General features: G+C 52.9%; 1 protein-coding gene across 2 annotated transcripts; it reads left to right on the top strand.

The window, feature by feature from the left end:
- Nucleotides 1–1,271: 1,271 nt before the first annotated feature.
- On the top strand, nt 1,272–15,037 carry YARS1 (tyrosyl-tRNA synthetase 1). 2 transcript variants are annotated; one of them, XM_050932616.1, is made up of 14 exons: nt 1,272–1,363; nt 5,455–5,545; nt 6,257–6,403; nt 6,596–6,771; nt 7,149–7,278; nt 7,706–7,786; nt 8,385–8,477; nt 8,880–9,015; nt 9,387–9,472; nt 10,454–10,589; nt 11,179–11,276; nt 12,509–12,702; nt 12,908–13,049; nt 14,067–15,037. In XM_050932616.1, exons 2-14 carry the CDS (start codon nt 5,489–5,491, stop codon nt 14,175–14,177), a joined length of 1,587 nt encoding a protein of 528 aa, XP_050788573.1. In that variant the 5' UTR covers nt 1,272–1,363; nt 5,455–5,488; the 3' UTR covers nt 14,178–15,037. The 2 variants fall into 2 exon arrangements, with proteins under 2 accessions (XP_050788573.1, XP_050788572.1); XM_050932615.1 differs by having other exon boundaries at nt 1,275–1,390.
- Nucleotides 15,038–15,196: the final 159 nt, after the last annotated feature.

Below are 15,196 nucleotides of genomic sequence, written 5' to 3'. Positions count from 1 at the left end.
TGCCTGGCCCCTCTCTCTGCACAGCTCTACAATGTCCTTCTTGAGGAGATGGCTATATGCCATCTCCATGCTGTTCCCAAGTGGTCAGGGACTCACAGGCCTGTGCTCTCTCAGCTCCCCACGGTCCCTGGGAGGAACCCCTTCAGTGCGACAGCCCTTCTTTGGGGGTCCACTCGCTTTTGGGGTTAAGCTGTAAGCTCCTTCACCTCCTGGAACCAGTCACAGCCCACCTGGGGGCAAGGGGAGGTAAGCAGTTGGGGTCAGGGCCCTGCCCAGTCACAGCCCACGGTGGGGGGGGAGGGTGATTGGGGTCAGGACCCTGCCCAGTCACAGCCCACCTGGGAGGGGAGGGGCAGTGGGAGTCAGGGCCCCCACATCACGGCCCACATGGGGAGAAGGGCAGTTGGGGTCAAGCCCCCCACGTCACAGCCCACGGGTGGGGAGAAGTTGGGGTCAGGGACCCCCGTCACAGCCCACGTGGGGGGGAAGTTGCAGTCAGCCCCCCCATCACAGTCCACGTGGGGGAGGAGCAGTTGGAGTCAAGGCCCCCGCCGTCACAGCCCACGGGTGGGGGGAAGTTGGGGTCAGGGACCCCCGTCACAGCCCACGTGGGGGGGAAGTTGGGGGTCAGGGCCCCCATCACAGCACACGTGGGGGAGGGGCAGTTGGAGTCAAGGCCCCCGCCGTCACAGCCCACGGGGGGGGGGGGGAGTTGGGGGTCAGGGCCCCCCCCCGCCACAGCCCACGTGGGGGAGGGGCAGTTGGAGTCAAGGCCCCCGCCGTTACAGCCCACGGGTGGGGGGAAGTTTGGGGGTCAGGCCCCCCCCCGTCACAGCCTACGTGGGGGGGAAGTTGGGGGTCAGGGCCCCCCCCCGCCACAGCCCACGTGGGGGAGGGGCAGTTGGAGTCAAGGCCCCCGGCGTCACAGCCCACGGGGGGGGGAAGTTGGAGGTCAGGGCCCCCCCCCGTCACAGCACATGTGGGGGAGGGGCAGTTGGAGTCAAGGCCCCCCCCATCACAGCCCACGGGTGGGGGGAAGTTGGGGGTCAGGGCCCCCCCGTCAGAACTCGCCCTCCCCCGGTGGGGAGACTCACTCACCCGCCGCCATTCCAGACGCGACCCGGGGGCCCGAGTCGCGACTAACCAACGCGAGCTCCTTGGCGGGCGGGGGGGCGGGAAAGGCATCGCAGGCTCCGCCCCCGCCCGCCGCGAGGCCACGCCCCCATCGACGTGCTCTGGGCTCGACTCCCCCGCCCTGTCCCTGCGGCGGAAGCGGGGTCCGGCCGGGGCGGCTGAGGCGTCGCGCGAAGCTGATGCAACCCGGCGCCGGCGACTGGAGCAGGGCAGCGGGGGCGCCTCGCCGGTGAGCAGCGCAGCGCAGCGGGTCACGGTAAGGGCGGGGTCACACGGGGCTCCCCAAGCCCCCCCCCTCCCAGAGCCCCTGCCCGTGGGGGGGTCCCCCCGGCCCACCTCTTCCCGCGCGTAGCGGCCTGGCTGGCCCCCCCTCGCGCCAGGCCCTGCCCCGCCCCGCCGGCGGGGGGAGGGGCTGAGTAGTGGGGACGGGACAGGCTGGCTGGAGCGGCCGGGGGGGCGCTAAGGTCATGGGGGGGGGGGAGATGGGAGCGCTCCGCACAGCGTTGAGATGGGGAGAACAACATTGATCCAGGAGCCACAGGAAGGGAAGAAAAAGCCCCCCGCCCCCCCCCCCCAATGTTAGGCGCCTGGGTAGGGTGACCAGAGGACAACTGTGAAAAATCGGGATGGGGCTGGGGGGTAATAGGAGCCTATCTAAGAAAAAGCCCCCCCCCCCCCCCTCCCCCAAATCGGGACTGCCCCTATAAAATCGGGACATCTGGTCACCCTGAGCCTGGGTGACCAACACAAGACATTGGAATTAGGCTCATAGGAGCGTAACTTTCAACCTCGGTGGTGGTACTGAAATCCGGAGGGATGATTCAGGCTACTGGCATGTTTCGTGTCCATGGTAGTAACCTATTTAGGAAGGCTGGAAAGGGAGTGGCACTCCATGTCAATAATGGCATCAGCTGTTTCCGAGTCCCTGGTAACTCGGAGGAAAATTATCTTAAATGCTCACGGATCAGTGTTGTAACAGAAAAAGCACAAGGTGGGATATTAGTTGATGTTTGCTACAGACCACCGAATAGCCCAAGGGAACAGGAGGACAGCCATATCTATAATGGGGGGGGGGGAGGGGGAAGCTATGTGATCATAGACTCATATGGGGGATTTCAGTTTGAGTGACATATGGAGAGGTCTCATGCTACCAGTATTAAAGCATCGTTGGAATTTCTAAACACTATATATGACAATTTAATAACTCAAAAAGTGTTGAAGCCAACACAGAGGAATTCTTTATTAGATCTTGCTTTACCAGATATAGTAGAAACATAGGCCCTTGTATCAGAGGCCTGGTATAAGGCAAGACCTGCTCACAGAATCTGGCAAGAACAGGGCTGATATTGCAGAAATACACATTCCTAAAAAGTGCTAGTCACAGAGTACTCACACAAACACGTTCCGATATCAAGTAGTACCAGAACATTCCGATGCCAGGGAGGTACAAAAACATTCCCCAAAGACAACAGGAACACACCTACCCCTCCTAAAAGATAAGGTGAGGATGACAGTACGTAACTTGTTTATATCAGGGTATAAAGATGTATCTCAGGAGTATCTTTGGCCAGTTGAGGGGGGAATGGAAAGCCCTGCCACTGAGTGAGCTGCGTCCATTGTCATGGGCTTACATGTCTTAGTATCCTTGTAGAGTCCGCCAGGTGCTATAACTGTGCTTCGCCTGGCACCTTCATAAACATTAACAGATCTTGTGTGTCATTGGGCAGCTCGTTCAAAGTCTGTTGTGCTGGCTGGCTGCGCACAGCTGGGGCAGCACACAGAGAGAACACACACATAGCCAAACATCTGACCACACCAGATAAAGCTGTGAACAGATTTAGTTCTGATCACAGAACTGAAAAGTAATGGTGGCTTAAGTACAAGCAATCTTGACTGGATCACATTTATAATGTGCAAGTAGAATAAAGTCCAGACCAGTAATATATATACTTGGTACTTTAATAGGACCAATATCACAAAGCTGAAAACAATTATGAGCCAAATCGTCTGTAAGGAAGAATTTAATCAGAAAAAAGTGAATGATAATTGGGAATCACATAAGAACACCTTACCAGATGTCCAAAAATCCATACTCTAGAAAGAAGGCCATAATGGGTTAAAAACAAAATCTTGGTTTAGAGGGGAAGTAAAGGCAGGTGTTTAAAAAAATATAGAAGAAGGGAAGTTGATAGTAATGAATATAATTCAGAAGTTGGAAACTGTACAAAATTGATTAGGAAAGTAAAGGGATACAAGGAGAAATCCATGACTAGCCGAGTTAAGGACAGTGAGACATTTTTAAAATATATTAGGAACAAAAAGAATCCTGACAATGGTATTGGTCCATTACTAGATGGAAATGGTAGAATTATCAATAATAATGCAGAAAAGGCAAAAATGTTCAATAAATATTCCTGTTTTGGGGGTGGGGGGATGGAAACAGATGCCATGCTCTCATCTGGTGATGCTAACACTCTTCACATTCCATTAGTTTCTGTGGAGGATAGACACTTTTAATCTGCATGTCCCAATATCTTGCATCCAAGAGCTTCCTGAGGCTCTCCCTGGACTGTTCATGTTGATTTTTAATAAGTCTTGGGGCACTGGGGAAGTTCCAGAAGACAGGAAGAAATCTAATGTTATGCCAGTTTTTAAAAAGGCTAAATGGGATGACCTGGGTAATTGTAGGCTTGTCAGCCTGACCTTGATCTTGAGCAAGGTAATGGAGTGGCTGACACATTATTCTCCTTTAATTGTTTATTGAGTGAGTCATGTAATTAATGTAAAGCAACAATGGATTTATGGAAAATAGAGCCTGTCAAAATATCTTGATATCTTTTTAAAATTAGATTACATGTTTGGTTGACAAAGGTAATAGTGTTGACACAGGATACTTAGACTTCTGTAAGGTGTTTGACTTAGCACCCTATGATATTTTGAATTAAAAAAATTAGAATGACATAAAGTTAGTGTGGCACACATTAAATGGAGTAAAAACTGGCTGACTGATGGTTTCAACATGTAATTATAAACGAGGACTCATCATCAAGGGGGTGTGTTTCCAGTAGGGTCCCTCAGGGATTGGTTCTTGGCCTTATGCTATTTAACATTTTTATCAATGAAACAACACACAAATTGGGAGAGCGGTAAATAGTAAAGAAGGCAGGTCACTGATTCAGAGCAATCTGGATTGCTTGGTAAACTGGGCACAAGCAAGCAATGTGTGTTTTAATGCGGCTAAATGTAAATGTCTACATCTAGGAACAAAGAATGTAGGCCACATTCCAGGATGGGAAACTCTATCCCGGGAAGCAGTGACTCTGAAAGAGATTTGAGGGTCACAGTGGATAATCAGCTAGATATGAGCTCCCAGTGTGAAGCTGTGGCCAAAAGAGCTGATGCAATCCTGGGATGCATAAACAGGGGACTCTCAAGTAGGAGTGGAGGGGTTATTTTGCATCTGTATTTGGCATTGGTGCGACCACTGCTGGAATACTGTGCCCAGGTCTGGAGAGAAGGTTCAGGAAAGAGCCATGAGAACGATTAAAGGGTTAATGATAGACTCAAGGAGCTCCATCTACTTAGCTTAACAAAGAGCAGGTTATGGGAAGACTTGATCACAATCTGTAATTATCTACATGGGGAACAAATGTTTAATAATGGGCTCTTCAGTCTAACATGATCCAGTGGCTGGAAGCTGAAACTAGACAAATTCAGACTGGAAATAAGGTGTAAATTATTAACAGTGAGAGTAATTAACCATTGGAACATTTCACCCAGGGTCATGATTGATTCTCCATCACTGACAAATTTTTAAATCAAGATTGAGTGTTTTCTAAAAGCTTTGCTCTAGGTATGATTTTGGGGAAGTTCTGTGGCCTGTACTGTACAAGGGATCAGACTAGATGACCTTGGAATCTATGGTTTCAAACTGGTGGCTGGGGAGTGAAAGTCTGTGTGTCCCACTACCCAACCCTGCCTGCCCCCGGTCTGTGAGTGGGGAGTGGGGAGGGATGCCTCCCTGCCAGGGTCAGAAGGTGGTTATAGATATTTAAGAGTCTGAACCGCCCCAGGGCAGGTGCCTTGCCCATGCCCTCTAGTGAGCTGTGCCAAGAGACCAGCAAGGGGGGTGAGCCCCACACAGCTTCCTCTCCCGCTACACAAGGCCATCAGGGTGTGTGCCTCTCCCTGTGTGCAGGGGCAGTGGGATCTGTGCCCTGGCTGAGCGGGAAACCACAACAGGTGTCCTCCCCCTATGACTATCAGGAGGGTTCCCCTCCCTCCCTTTCCTCCTGTGACATGTCTTCTGTTTAATCACAGTTTGTAACAGCTTTACTGGTCAAAGGCTGACGCAATGGGGGACGAGCTGACCCCGAGAGAGAAATGCCACCTGATCACCCGGAACCTACAGGTACCTCTGGAGTGGGGGCCTTCTCTGCCCAGTTACTGAGACAAGAAATACAAAGGGATACGTGCCTCACTCTACTTATCTAATTATTATTAATTGTGTTACGGTAATGCCAAGGACCCCACTGCACCAGGGGTTGTACACAAAGCCAGTCCCTGCCCCAGAAAGCTCCCAGTCTAAGAAGTGTCCTGAGGATTGAGGTGCCCCTTGTGCACCCCTCCCTAGATGATCGTGGAGTTTCTGTTGTAACCGCGCTTCTGGGCTTGGTTCCTGCCTCTGCCGTACTGTGACCTTGAGAAGCCCCTTAACCTCTTTGTGCCTCCATTTCTCCAGCTGCAGTATAGGGAGAATACTGAGGTGCCTTACAGAGGTTTTTCTTTATCTCTTGGCTCTTCCATAATGCTCATCAAGTGCCTCACAGTCACTCATGGATTTATCAGCTCAGTGAGAGCGGTAAAATCATTGTCCCTATTCTGGAGAGGGGAAACTGAGGCACGGAGAAACTAAACAACTCACCCAAGGCTAGAGAGAGCCAGGTATAAAACCTAGATCCCCTGATCCAGAGTTTTAACCAGATGACCATCCTTCCTCTTTTGGAGTTACGAGCCCAGTGTATTGCGTTCCTTCTCCCATGGCTGTCGTGGTCTCTGCTGGGTCAGTAGGCATGCTGAGTCTGTTGTGCTGTGTAACATGCAGCCTCTGATTTCCTCACAGGAGGTTCTCGGGGAGGATAAGCTGATGACCATCCTGAAGGAGCGAGATCTGAAGGTGTACTGGGGGACAGCCACGACAGGCAAGCCTCATGTAGCCTACTTCGTACCAATGTCCAAGATTGCAGACTTCCTGAAGGCTGGATGTGAGGTACCTGCTCTACCCTAGATGCTGAGACCTTGGGGAGGACAAAGGGAGAGAAGGGGAGCTTCAGACCCAAAGAGGTCAGGAGCATGGAATACCTTCAACTCCGTGCTAGGTGGCAGAAAGGAACCTGTAATGCCTCTTATCTGTGTAACACCCAGCATAACGTGCCCAACTCCCCCTCCCGTTCTCTGCCAGGTGACGATCCTGTTCGCTGACCTCCACGCGTACCTAGACAACATGAAGGCGCCGTGGGAGCTGCTGGAGCTGCGCACGCACTACTACGAGACCGTGATCAAGGCCATGCTGGAGAGCATTGGCGTGCCTCTTGACAAGCTGAAATTCATCCGGGGCACTGACTACCAGCTCAGCAAGTGAGCTTGCGGGAGCCTGCTCCTCTCACAGGGGGTGTTCCCTCCATTGCCTGGGGGTGGGATTTGATGGCTACTATGAGGGAGAGAGGACAAGCGGCATGGAAGGAGTGAGCCTTGGCTATCTCACGTGCTGACCAGCTCCACAAAGGAATCCGGGATTGGGGGAGACAAGTGGGATATTGAGCCAGCTGGGGGATCTGTCTGTTCTGAGCCAGGGTCATTCAGGAAAGGGGGGTGGGGGTAAGATAGCTACACATCTGATTTCTCTCCGCTTCCGCCAGTGTCCCCCTTTGCGTGCGGTGGCTATAGAAGAGGAAGGTTTGAAGCTTCCATTTGTCTGGCTTCAGCAGCAGCATCGACCTGTTCTCTCCCCCCAGGGAATACACATTGGACGTCTACAGGCTCTCCTCTCTCGTCACCCAGCACGATGCCAAGAAAGCTGGAGCAGAGGTGGTGAAGCAAGTGGAGCATCCCTTGCTGAGCGGTCTACTCTACCCAGGACTGCAGGTACCTTTGGGGAGTGGGGCAGACACCCTGAAGGAACCCGTCCCTGTCCCCTGGAAGGCTGCAATGCATGCACCAGGCTGATGGCAGTCCCCCTCCCACTACTGCTGATTAGGGCAGATTTTCTTTCACGCTAATCAGCATGAGTATCTGATGTGCAGCCCAAATTTCGAGGGCTTCACCTGGTGTCGGTGCAGTGCATGGATATAATGGAGGTTTGGCTGGTTGATTTCACTAGTGTTGTACCAGCTGCATAATATCCCTACGTATCCAGGATGGATGTGGGATTCCACTTTCATGTGGAGCTCGGATTCCCAGCCCTGAGAGCTGGGTGGATTTCTAGGGTGTGAATACTAAAAGTCTGATGTCAGCTGGGGTGTGGGAGTCCTCGTGCTGCAGCGTCACGCTCATGGGTGTGTTCTCCCCACAGGCCCTGGACGAGGAGTACTTGAAGGTTGATGCTCAGTTTGGAGGAGTGGATCAGAGGAAGATTTTCACCTTTGCAGAAAAGGTTAGAACTGGGGAGTGTTTTGAACTTCCAGAAATGCAAGAGGGTCCCCCAGGTGGCTGGTTCCAGGTCTTTTTGAGCAGGGGGTTGGACTAGATGACCTCCTTAGGTCCCTTCCAACCCTAATAATCTATGATTCTGTGAACTCTGCCTGCGGCTGGATAGCCAACGTTGTCTTATGCAGAGCATCTGTGAGGTCACCCAGACCTCTCTTCAGATTCCTGCTGCTGCCCATTGGTGCTCCGTGGCTGCTGATGTAGCTGTTCACAGGGATGCGCTGCCAGGTCAATGTTTGCAGCTGGGGCCTTGCCCCATGCAGGAGTGACAGTGACATGGCTTTTCCTTCCCCCCTGTCGCTCGCTGCCCCCTGCAGTTTGCCCACTGGTGTGTGCTGGGAGTGGGTCTGGGCTGACTGAAGAATGGAGCCTGCTCCAAGCAGAAGGGCTTGGGATTCAGCAACATGTTTTGAGCCCAGCTTTCTGCATCGGGGGGATGTCTTGAGCCCAGATGCTAGGGAGGAAGAATGCACTGGGGAGTGATGGTGAAAGCTGCTTCTCAGATGAGGATGCTTAAAGACTTTTAACTCCTTTTCCTTCCCTAGTACCTGCCCTCCTTGGGCTACGCCAAGCGCCTCCATTTGATGAACCCAATGGTTCCGGGGCTGACAGGCACCAAGATGAGCTCTTCAGAAGAGGTAGGTTGATGAACCACATCAGTCTGTGCAGCAGTCCTGCAGGGCGAGGAGTCTAACCCTTTGGGGCTGGTAGGCTAAGTCCTGCAACCCCACTGGCTGAGAAAGGAGCCCTCCTCTCTTCTTACTGTTGGTGGTGGCTTGAGAGAGGTGGTACCAACTCCAGCACACCCTGCCTCTTCTAGGGCAGAGGTATGGAAAGATGCTGAGAGCCCCAGAACAGAGACAGGCGCCCTCAGGTTCACTGAAGGTAGCTTGGCTGCAGAGTGCTGAACCTTACAACTGGGCTAAAGTAACACTCCTCTGCATCCAGGGTGATACTAAATTAGTGCAGGATCCCGAGTGGCTGCTCTGCCTGCTTCTGGTTTCAGCTCACAGGTCGCCTCTTCTCCTCCCACGTCCTAGGAATCGAAGATCGACCTTCTGGATCGGAAGGAGGACGTGAAGAAGAAACTGAAGAAGGCATTTTGTGAGCCGGGAAACGTGGAGAACAACGGCATTCTGTCATTCATCAAGCACGTTCTCTTCCCACTCAAGTCAGGTGACTGTCTCCGTGCCCTGGAGAGGTGTGTGGCGGGGGTGTCTTTCATCAGAGCCCTTGCTGGGCCATGGCTGCTTAAATGTAGGCAAGAGGCAGGAAAGCGAGCATGTGTTACTCTGCATCCTAATGCAAGGCACCCACTCGTGTGCTCCAAACCTGGCACTGCCTCCACCTCTCCGAGAGCCAGAAAGGAGACACCATCCACTTATAGCAATGACATGACCTTTTCTGGTCCCTGCTGCGATACCCCTTATCAGTTGTTGGGGGGAGATGAGGAGGGGGCGTTATTAGAGTTGCCAGTGGGGACAGTGCTTCAGCGATTTGTCTTCATCTCGGTTAATCTGACCCTCTAAACCCTCCTTGTGTCACAGAGTTTGTGATATTGAGAGACACAAAATGGGGAGGAAACAAAACCTACACGACTTATGAAGAGCTGGAAAAGGACTTTGCAACTGAGGTAACGTGGGGCAGGGGGTTGCTGTCACCTCTCTCATGCCCACACTGCTGTGTGCATGGAAGAACCCCTGGAGCATGCAGAGAGGCCCAGGCTGTTTCCTCTGCCACAGGCTTTGAGTAGTGGGTCAAATGCTGATCTCTTGCACCACATGTAAGTCTGTAGGGTTGCATGGGGCATCAGTAAGGGCAGATTCTGGGCCAGTGAGTGTGGTGGTGCAGGTGCTATGATGATATGAGTCAGCTACGCCCAGGAGCAGCCAGACAATCAGTGGCTGGTGTAGTATCCCCTGTCTATAAGTCTAGTTGTTAATGATCTTCCATTTCTGCCAGTGCCTTTCATCTCTCTGAAGCCTCCAAATTTATCAGTACACAGATCACCCACAGGGAAATGCAGCCATCTCTGGGTGGGAAAACATTGGCTGTTCAACAGTACAAAGCAACACTGCCCAACAATTTAGGATAACAAGTGGAGAAGAATCTGGTTCCAGTTTAAGCCTCAGGGAAGTTTGAGGGAAATGGAATGTCATTATCAAAGCTAGAGTTTGACCAGGGTGGTGGGGTAATGTCCCTACTCTTTGCTGGCAAGAGAGGGGAGAATACCATGAGATCTCTAACTACAATGGTGAGGACTCGAGTTTTACATTTCCAGTGCCACAGCGCCTCCTAGCACCACAAAGGAGAATTGGGCGTGGCCCTGACTCCCAGGAGAGCATGGCTGAGTCACCAATATCCTGCAGCTTCCAGCTATTCCTCCGGGGGACGGGTCTCCCATCCAGCTAGTGACTCAGCCCTGTCCTCCTTAGGATGTGATCCCATTAACTCTCACAGCATAAGTCACTGGCTGCCCCACCTTACAGCTTTCAAAGACACATTTGTTTAAATGGGCACAGTCATACGAAACTGCTCCTCCCTTCCAGTCCACTTCTCCCCGTACCCCCGAGAAAATCTCCCCCACAAGCCCTTTTCTTTATTCACATGGTAGGTTGTGCACCCGGGGGACCTGAAGAGCTCAGTGGAAGTGGCTCTGAACAAGCTGCTTGACCCCATTAGAGAGAAGTTCAACACCCCCGAACTGAAGACATTGACCAGCACAGCATATCCTGACCCATCTAAATCCAGTAAGCGAATGCCATGAGCTTCCAAGGGAGGGGAATCCTTGTTATGAAGGCTTGGGCTAGGGAGATGAGTCCTCCTGGTGGGGCTAAGAGCAAACAGAAGAAATTCTGGAACTTGAATTCCGCCAGCAATGACCACGGGTGGCTCAGAGTCTGGGTGATACAGGACTTGGTGTCACCGCCTGATGCAGCTCTTCTTCCTGCCTCTCTTTGGCCAGCATCTGTCACATCTGACTTGGTTTGCCCCCAGCAAGGAGGGCTGATGAAAGAATGACCTATGGGCCACGTGCCTACCCAAGTAACAACAGATCCCAGCATGCAGTGCTCCATTTCTATTGGAGCTGCAGTCAAGCTGGAACAGTGCATGCTGGGAGCTGTGGTCCGCACAAGCTGTATTAATGATGAGGGTGGCTGCAATTTGCTCTATTTGTATATAAATTGGTTGCTGCTGGCAAACCAAAAACAGTCTGGGGAGAGTTCAGGTTCTCCTAGTCCCTGCACTCCTCCCAAAAACGCACCTTCACTTGTGGCTGGGCACAACGCTTCTCAGGGCAGGCTGGTTTTTCTCACTCTCTTTCTTTTGCACATGCAGAGGCTTCAGTGAAAAACTCCACCAAGAATTCAAACCCTGAGGATGTGGTCCCGTCCCAACTGGACATCCGTGTTGGCAAAGTGGTCAGCGTGGAAAAGGTACCAAAGCTGTAGCAAGGATCCTGTGACAGGAGAGCAGGGATGGCAAAGAAAGTGGGGGCAGACAGTGGTTTGCAAGGAAAGTAAATCCTTCCAGGCTTGTCAGAAAGGGTTGGGTCTCTCTGCATGCTTAGCTCTAGGTTTGCTCTGCAGGAGCGGCACCTTGCAGCAATTCTTCCCTGAGGTTTCTGAGAGTCCTGTGCCTGGGAAGTCCCCATACAGGAGGGACTGGGCTTGGGAAGCAATGAGATTAGTAACTGGGTCCTGTCCACCGGGAGCCCTGACCCCAAAATGGCATCTCTGGGCTGCTTGGTACCAGAATAGGGGGCAGTGGTTTGGTAACATATTAGATGGCAGTTTTTCTCCACAGAGCTGTTTAATTATCAAGGCTTAATGAGCTCACCAGGTGCTGGAAAATGGGCCTTACCTTTCATTAGTGATGGTCATGCTCTGGAACGCAGCTGAGCGAGGCAGGTGGGGATCTAGAAATGATCACTGCTGTCTCTGAATTGGAGGAGTGTTGGAACAAAGATGGTGTTGGGGGTGAGACCTGCCACCAGACGGCATGCTTTCCCTTAAACAGCTCTGCACTATTAACACAGCAAGGTTAACCTGTGGAACTCACTTCTGCAAGACCTTTGAGGTGAATAACTTAGTTTAAACAAAAAGATCAGATGCTTTAACGAATGAAAACATCTCTGCAGTCACACAGCACAGGACTAACCAAAGCAAATTACCGGGGCCAGTGATCATGATGCTTCAGGGCCTCGGATGATCACCTGCTGGGGTCAGGAAGAAATTCTCTGCTCCCCAAAACTCTTCATTAGTGAGATAGTATTGTAGAGAGGGGACTTATCCCCAAAGGCACTCAGCACTAGTCCTTGTTAAGGTCCTGGACTAGATGAACCAGACAGTTGTTACATGCTCCCATTAATCTCATTTGATGGTGAGCAGCTATCAAGGAAATTGCCCCAGGGGAAATTCTCCCTCTTGGAACTGTCAGTTGCCTCTTCCTAGCCTGAGATGAGGCGGGAGGAATGGGGACAAGGATTTGGATCATCCAGAAGTGGAGGCTGCTCTGGGGGGCTTGTTTCCTCATGGAGTGACTCGAGCACTCACTTGGAGTGTATATGTAAACCACATGAGCGCCTTCCTGCTCATGTGTGCTCTCAGCCTCCCTTCCCGGGGGATGACCGTTCTCAGCTGTACCTGCATTGGATTTGCATTGGCAGCACCCTGATGCCGACAGCCTGTACCTGGAGAAGATTGACGTGGGTGAGCCCGAACCCCGGACGGTGATCAGCGGCCTGGTGCAGTTTGTGCCAAAGGAGCAGCTGCAGGACAGGATGGTGGTGCTGCTGTGCAACCTGAAGCCCCAGAAGATGAGGGGAGTGGAGTCCCAGGGCATGCTGCTGTGTGCTTCCAGGTGAGGGGAGGCAGGGATAATGAGGCTGGATTTCAACTTGTTTCCCATATGGGGCAGGAGAGGAGAATACAGCCTAGTCCCCCATCACCACTCACAACATCCAGGCTGCCTGTTGACCTCTGGCTCTTTGCTCTCCTACGGGGAGGAGGATTAGAACAGGCCCCTTCTTTGAGGTGCTAGCTGGTCACTCCCTGTTTCTCCGCAGCGTGGGGGAGCCCCGTCGAGTGGAGCCCCTGGACCCGCCAGCAGGTTCCTGCCCAGGGGAGCGTGTCTATGTGGAAGGCTACGAGAGCGGGCAGCCTGCTGACGAGCTCAGACCTAAGAAGAGAGTCTTCGAGAAGTTGCAGGTAAGAGGGGGGAAGCTTCTTGCCCACGATGGGACTGGGTGCTGCTGGGGACAGGGCCCATCTGTACAGTCGGAGCCCTCTAGTCACCCAGGCAGCCTACAGCAGCCCTGTCACAGCTTCAGGCCCTCTCAGCGCTTTACGGCCCCTGCGTGAGATGGGGATGTTGCCCCTCTTTCCAGGTGGGGAGACTGAGGCACACTGCATGAAAGTGACTCACGTGAGGTCACACAGAGGGAAGAGCAGAGCCTAGAACTGGAGTCTACAGTCCTGTGCTCTATCCCCTCTGCCTGGAGAGTAGATGAACACAACTGGCACAACACTGTCTAATCCTGGCTAGCCAGGCATCTGCCAGCTGTCAGTTAACTGGCAGTGGGGCTGGGGTGATTGTACTCCCTGGGGAGGCCAAGAAGGAAGCTATTGGCAGAGACCTGTTTAGACCCAGTCCATCTCAGTGGGGTCTTGTTACCTAGCAGCTGGCAGGCTGTTGCCACTTAAGGGCAGTGTCCAGTGGTCAGAGAGGGCGAGTGGGAGTCAGGACTCCTGGGTTCTGTTTTCTGCTCTGCCACTTACTTGCTGCATGGCTTTGGGCAAGTCACGTTCCTGGTGTGTACCTCAGTTTCCCCAATGTAAAATGAGTGGGATATCTTGTAGAGAGGTTAGGAGGGTACTTGCATTGCTGGGAAGGCACTCAAGGATCATCTAGTGAAAACAGTGATCCAGTGTTACAGCAGGGTCTGCCTGTGCCCCCACTTTGCTTCACCATTGGTGCCTATAGTGAGAGTTAAGGGCCCCTTTTGCCCTTAATGTGAGTTACGTGGCAGCATTCCCTGGTAGACATTAGCTGGCATCCCTTCCTGGGGCCTGGCAGGAGCAGTGTGCCTGTGCCCAGGGATTTGGGAGGTGGTGGGGGCCTCAAACAAGGATTCCTAGCCCCAAGGCCACATACTGCAGGTGTGATCGGGATGAACAGGCATTGGCTAGCCAGTCTGACACGTCACCCCACCTGTCTCTCCCCAGGCTGACTTCCGGATCTCTGAGGACTTTGTTGCCCAGTGGAAGCAGAAGAATTTCATGACCAAGCTGGGGAATGTCTCATGTAAAACACTGAAGGGTGGGAACATCAGTTAACAAGTGCCAGCCCGTCCCCCTTGTCCTCTCCTCACCTGTTGCCATCCACTGCTCCATTTTGGGTTCTGTTCCCCCAACCTCCACCACGATCGCTGCAGGGCCACGCTCTCCCCACTGCAGCATGCATCTAAGTGAGGGAGATTCAGCCCAAAGCACCTGGGGCTGGAGGCTGAATGTGCGAAATGTGGTAGTTGGTTCACACCTTGCAACTGAACTTGGGTAGGTTTGGTGGAGAACCGACCTCCAGACGCAGCCTGTTTCCCTTCGAGCTGCCATTGACCTGCTCCCACCCAGCTGATCTCCGGAGAAGGCCAAGCATGACTCGGGGACCATGTAGCTCCTGAGCACCCAGCAGGAGCTAGCGCTGCAACCTGTTGTCTGTTTCCCCTGTGAGTCCTCCTACGTGCAGCTCTCCTGAAGTGTCCGAAGCCGGGGTAAAGTGTGATTTATAAAAGCACAGGCTGGGTGGATTCCAGCCTCTTTGAAGGTTGCACTAGAGCCAGCTAGAAGCTGCCGCCGTTGGAAAGCTCTGCTCATTTAAAATGCAAGTATTTCAGAGAAGAATAGTCGTTCAAACCTGTGTAGTTCGTAACGGGGACATCCTGTGTAAAGACAGTCACCTTACATCTGCCTCAGCCCCCCCTCCGCGATCTGTGCAGGGCTTGAACTGCGAAGACGAGGGGGCTGGGCCTGTGGAGGGCACGCAAGGCTCTCCAGACACACCGGGCTGCTCTGCAAGCCCAGGGCCAGGGTTGTGGAGCTCAGCCCATGGAGCTGCAGGTGGGATCCTCTCCCTTTAGTGTTGAATCTGAAATCATCCGTCATTGTTAAAAACCCCAATAAAGTGTGAAACTGCCTGAGGTGTGTGTGATGGGGGATGGGACTGTCTTGCTGGAGCCAACAGCCGGATCGTCAAATGTGCGGGCAGGATTAACTGCGCTGAGCACCCCTGCCAGCCTCACTCCTGCGTGTAGAGCTGGGTGAAGGTGCCAGCCCAGGAGCTCTGAATCCTTCCCCCC

Source organism: Gopherus flavomarginatus, chromosome 22, assembly GCF_025201925.1.
Source record: "Gopherus flavomarginatus isolate rGopFla2 chromosome 22, rGopFla2.mat.asm, whole genome shotgun sequence".
Taxonomy (NCBI): Eukaryota; Metazoa; Chordata; order Testudines; family Testudinidae; genus Gopherus; species Gopherus flavomarginatus.
This window is presented reverse-complemented; position numbering and strand designations above follow the sequence as displayed.

What these genes read in the sequence shown, in the direction of transcription:
- YARS1 (XM_050932616.1), top strand. Translation starts at nt 5,489, where the DNA reads ATGGGGGACGAGCTGACCCCGAGAGAGAAATGCCACCTGATCACCCGG. An exon ending in ACTGACTACCAGCTCAGCAA is followed by an intron (nt 6,772 to 7,148) that starts GTGAGCTTGCGG and finishes CTCTCCCCCCAG; the next exon opens with GGAATACACATTGGACGTCT. An exon ending in AGATGAGCTCTTCAGAAGAG is followed by an intron (nt 8,478 to 8,879) that starts GTAGGTTGATGA and finishes CCCACGTCCTAG; the next exon opens with GAATCGAAGATCGACCTTCT.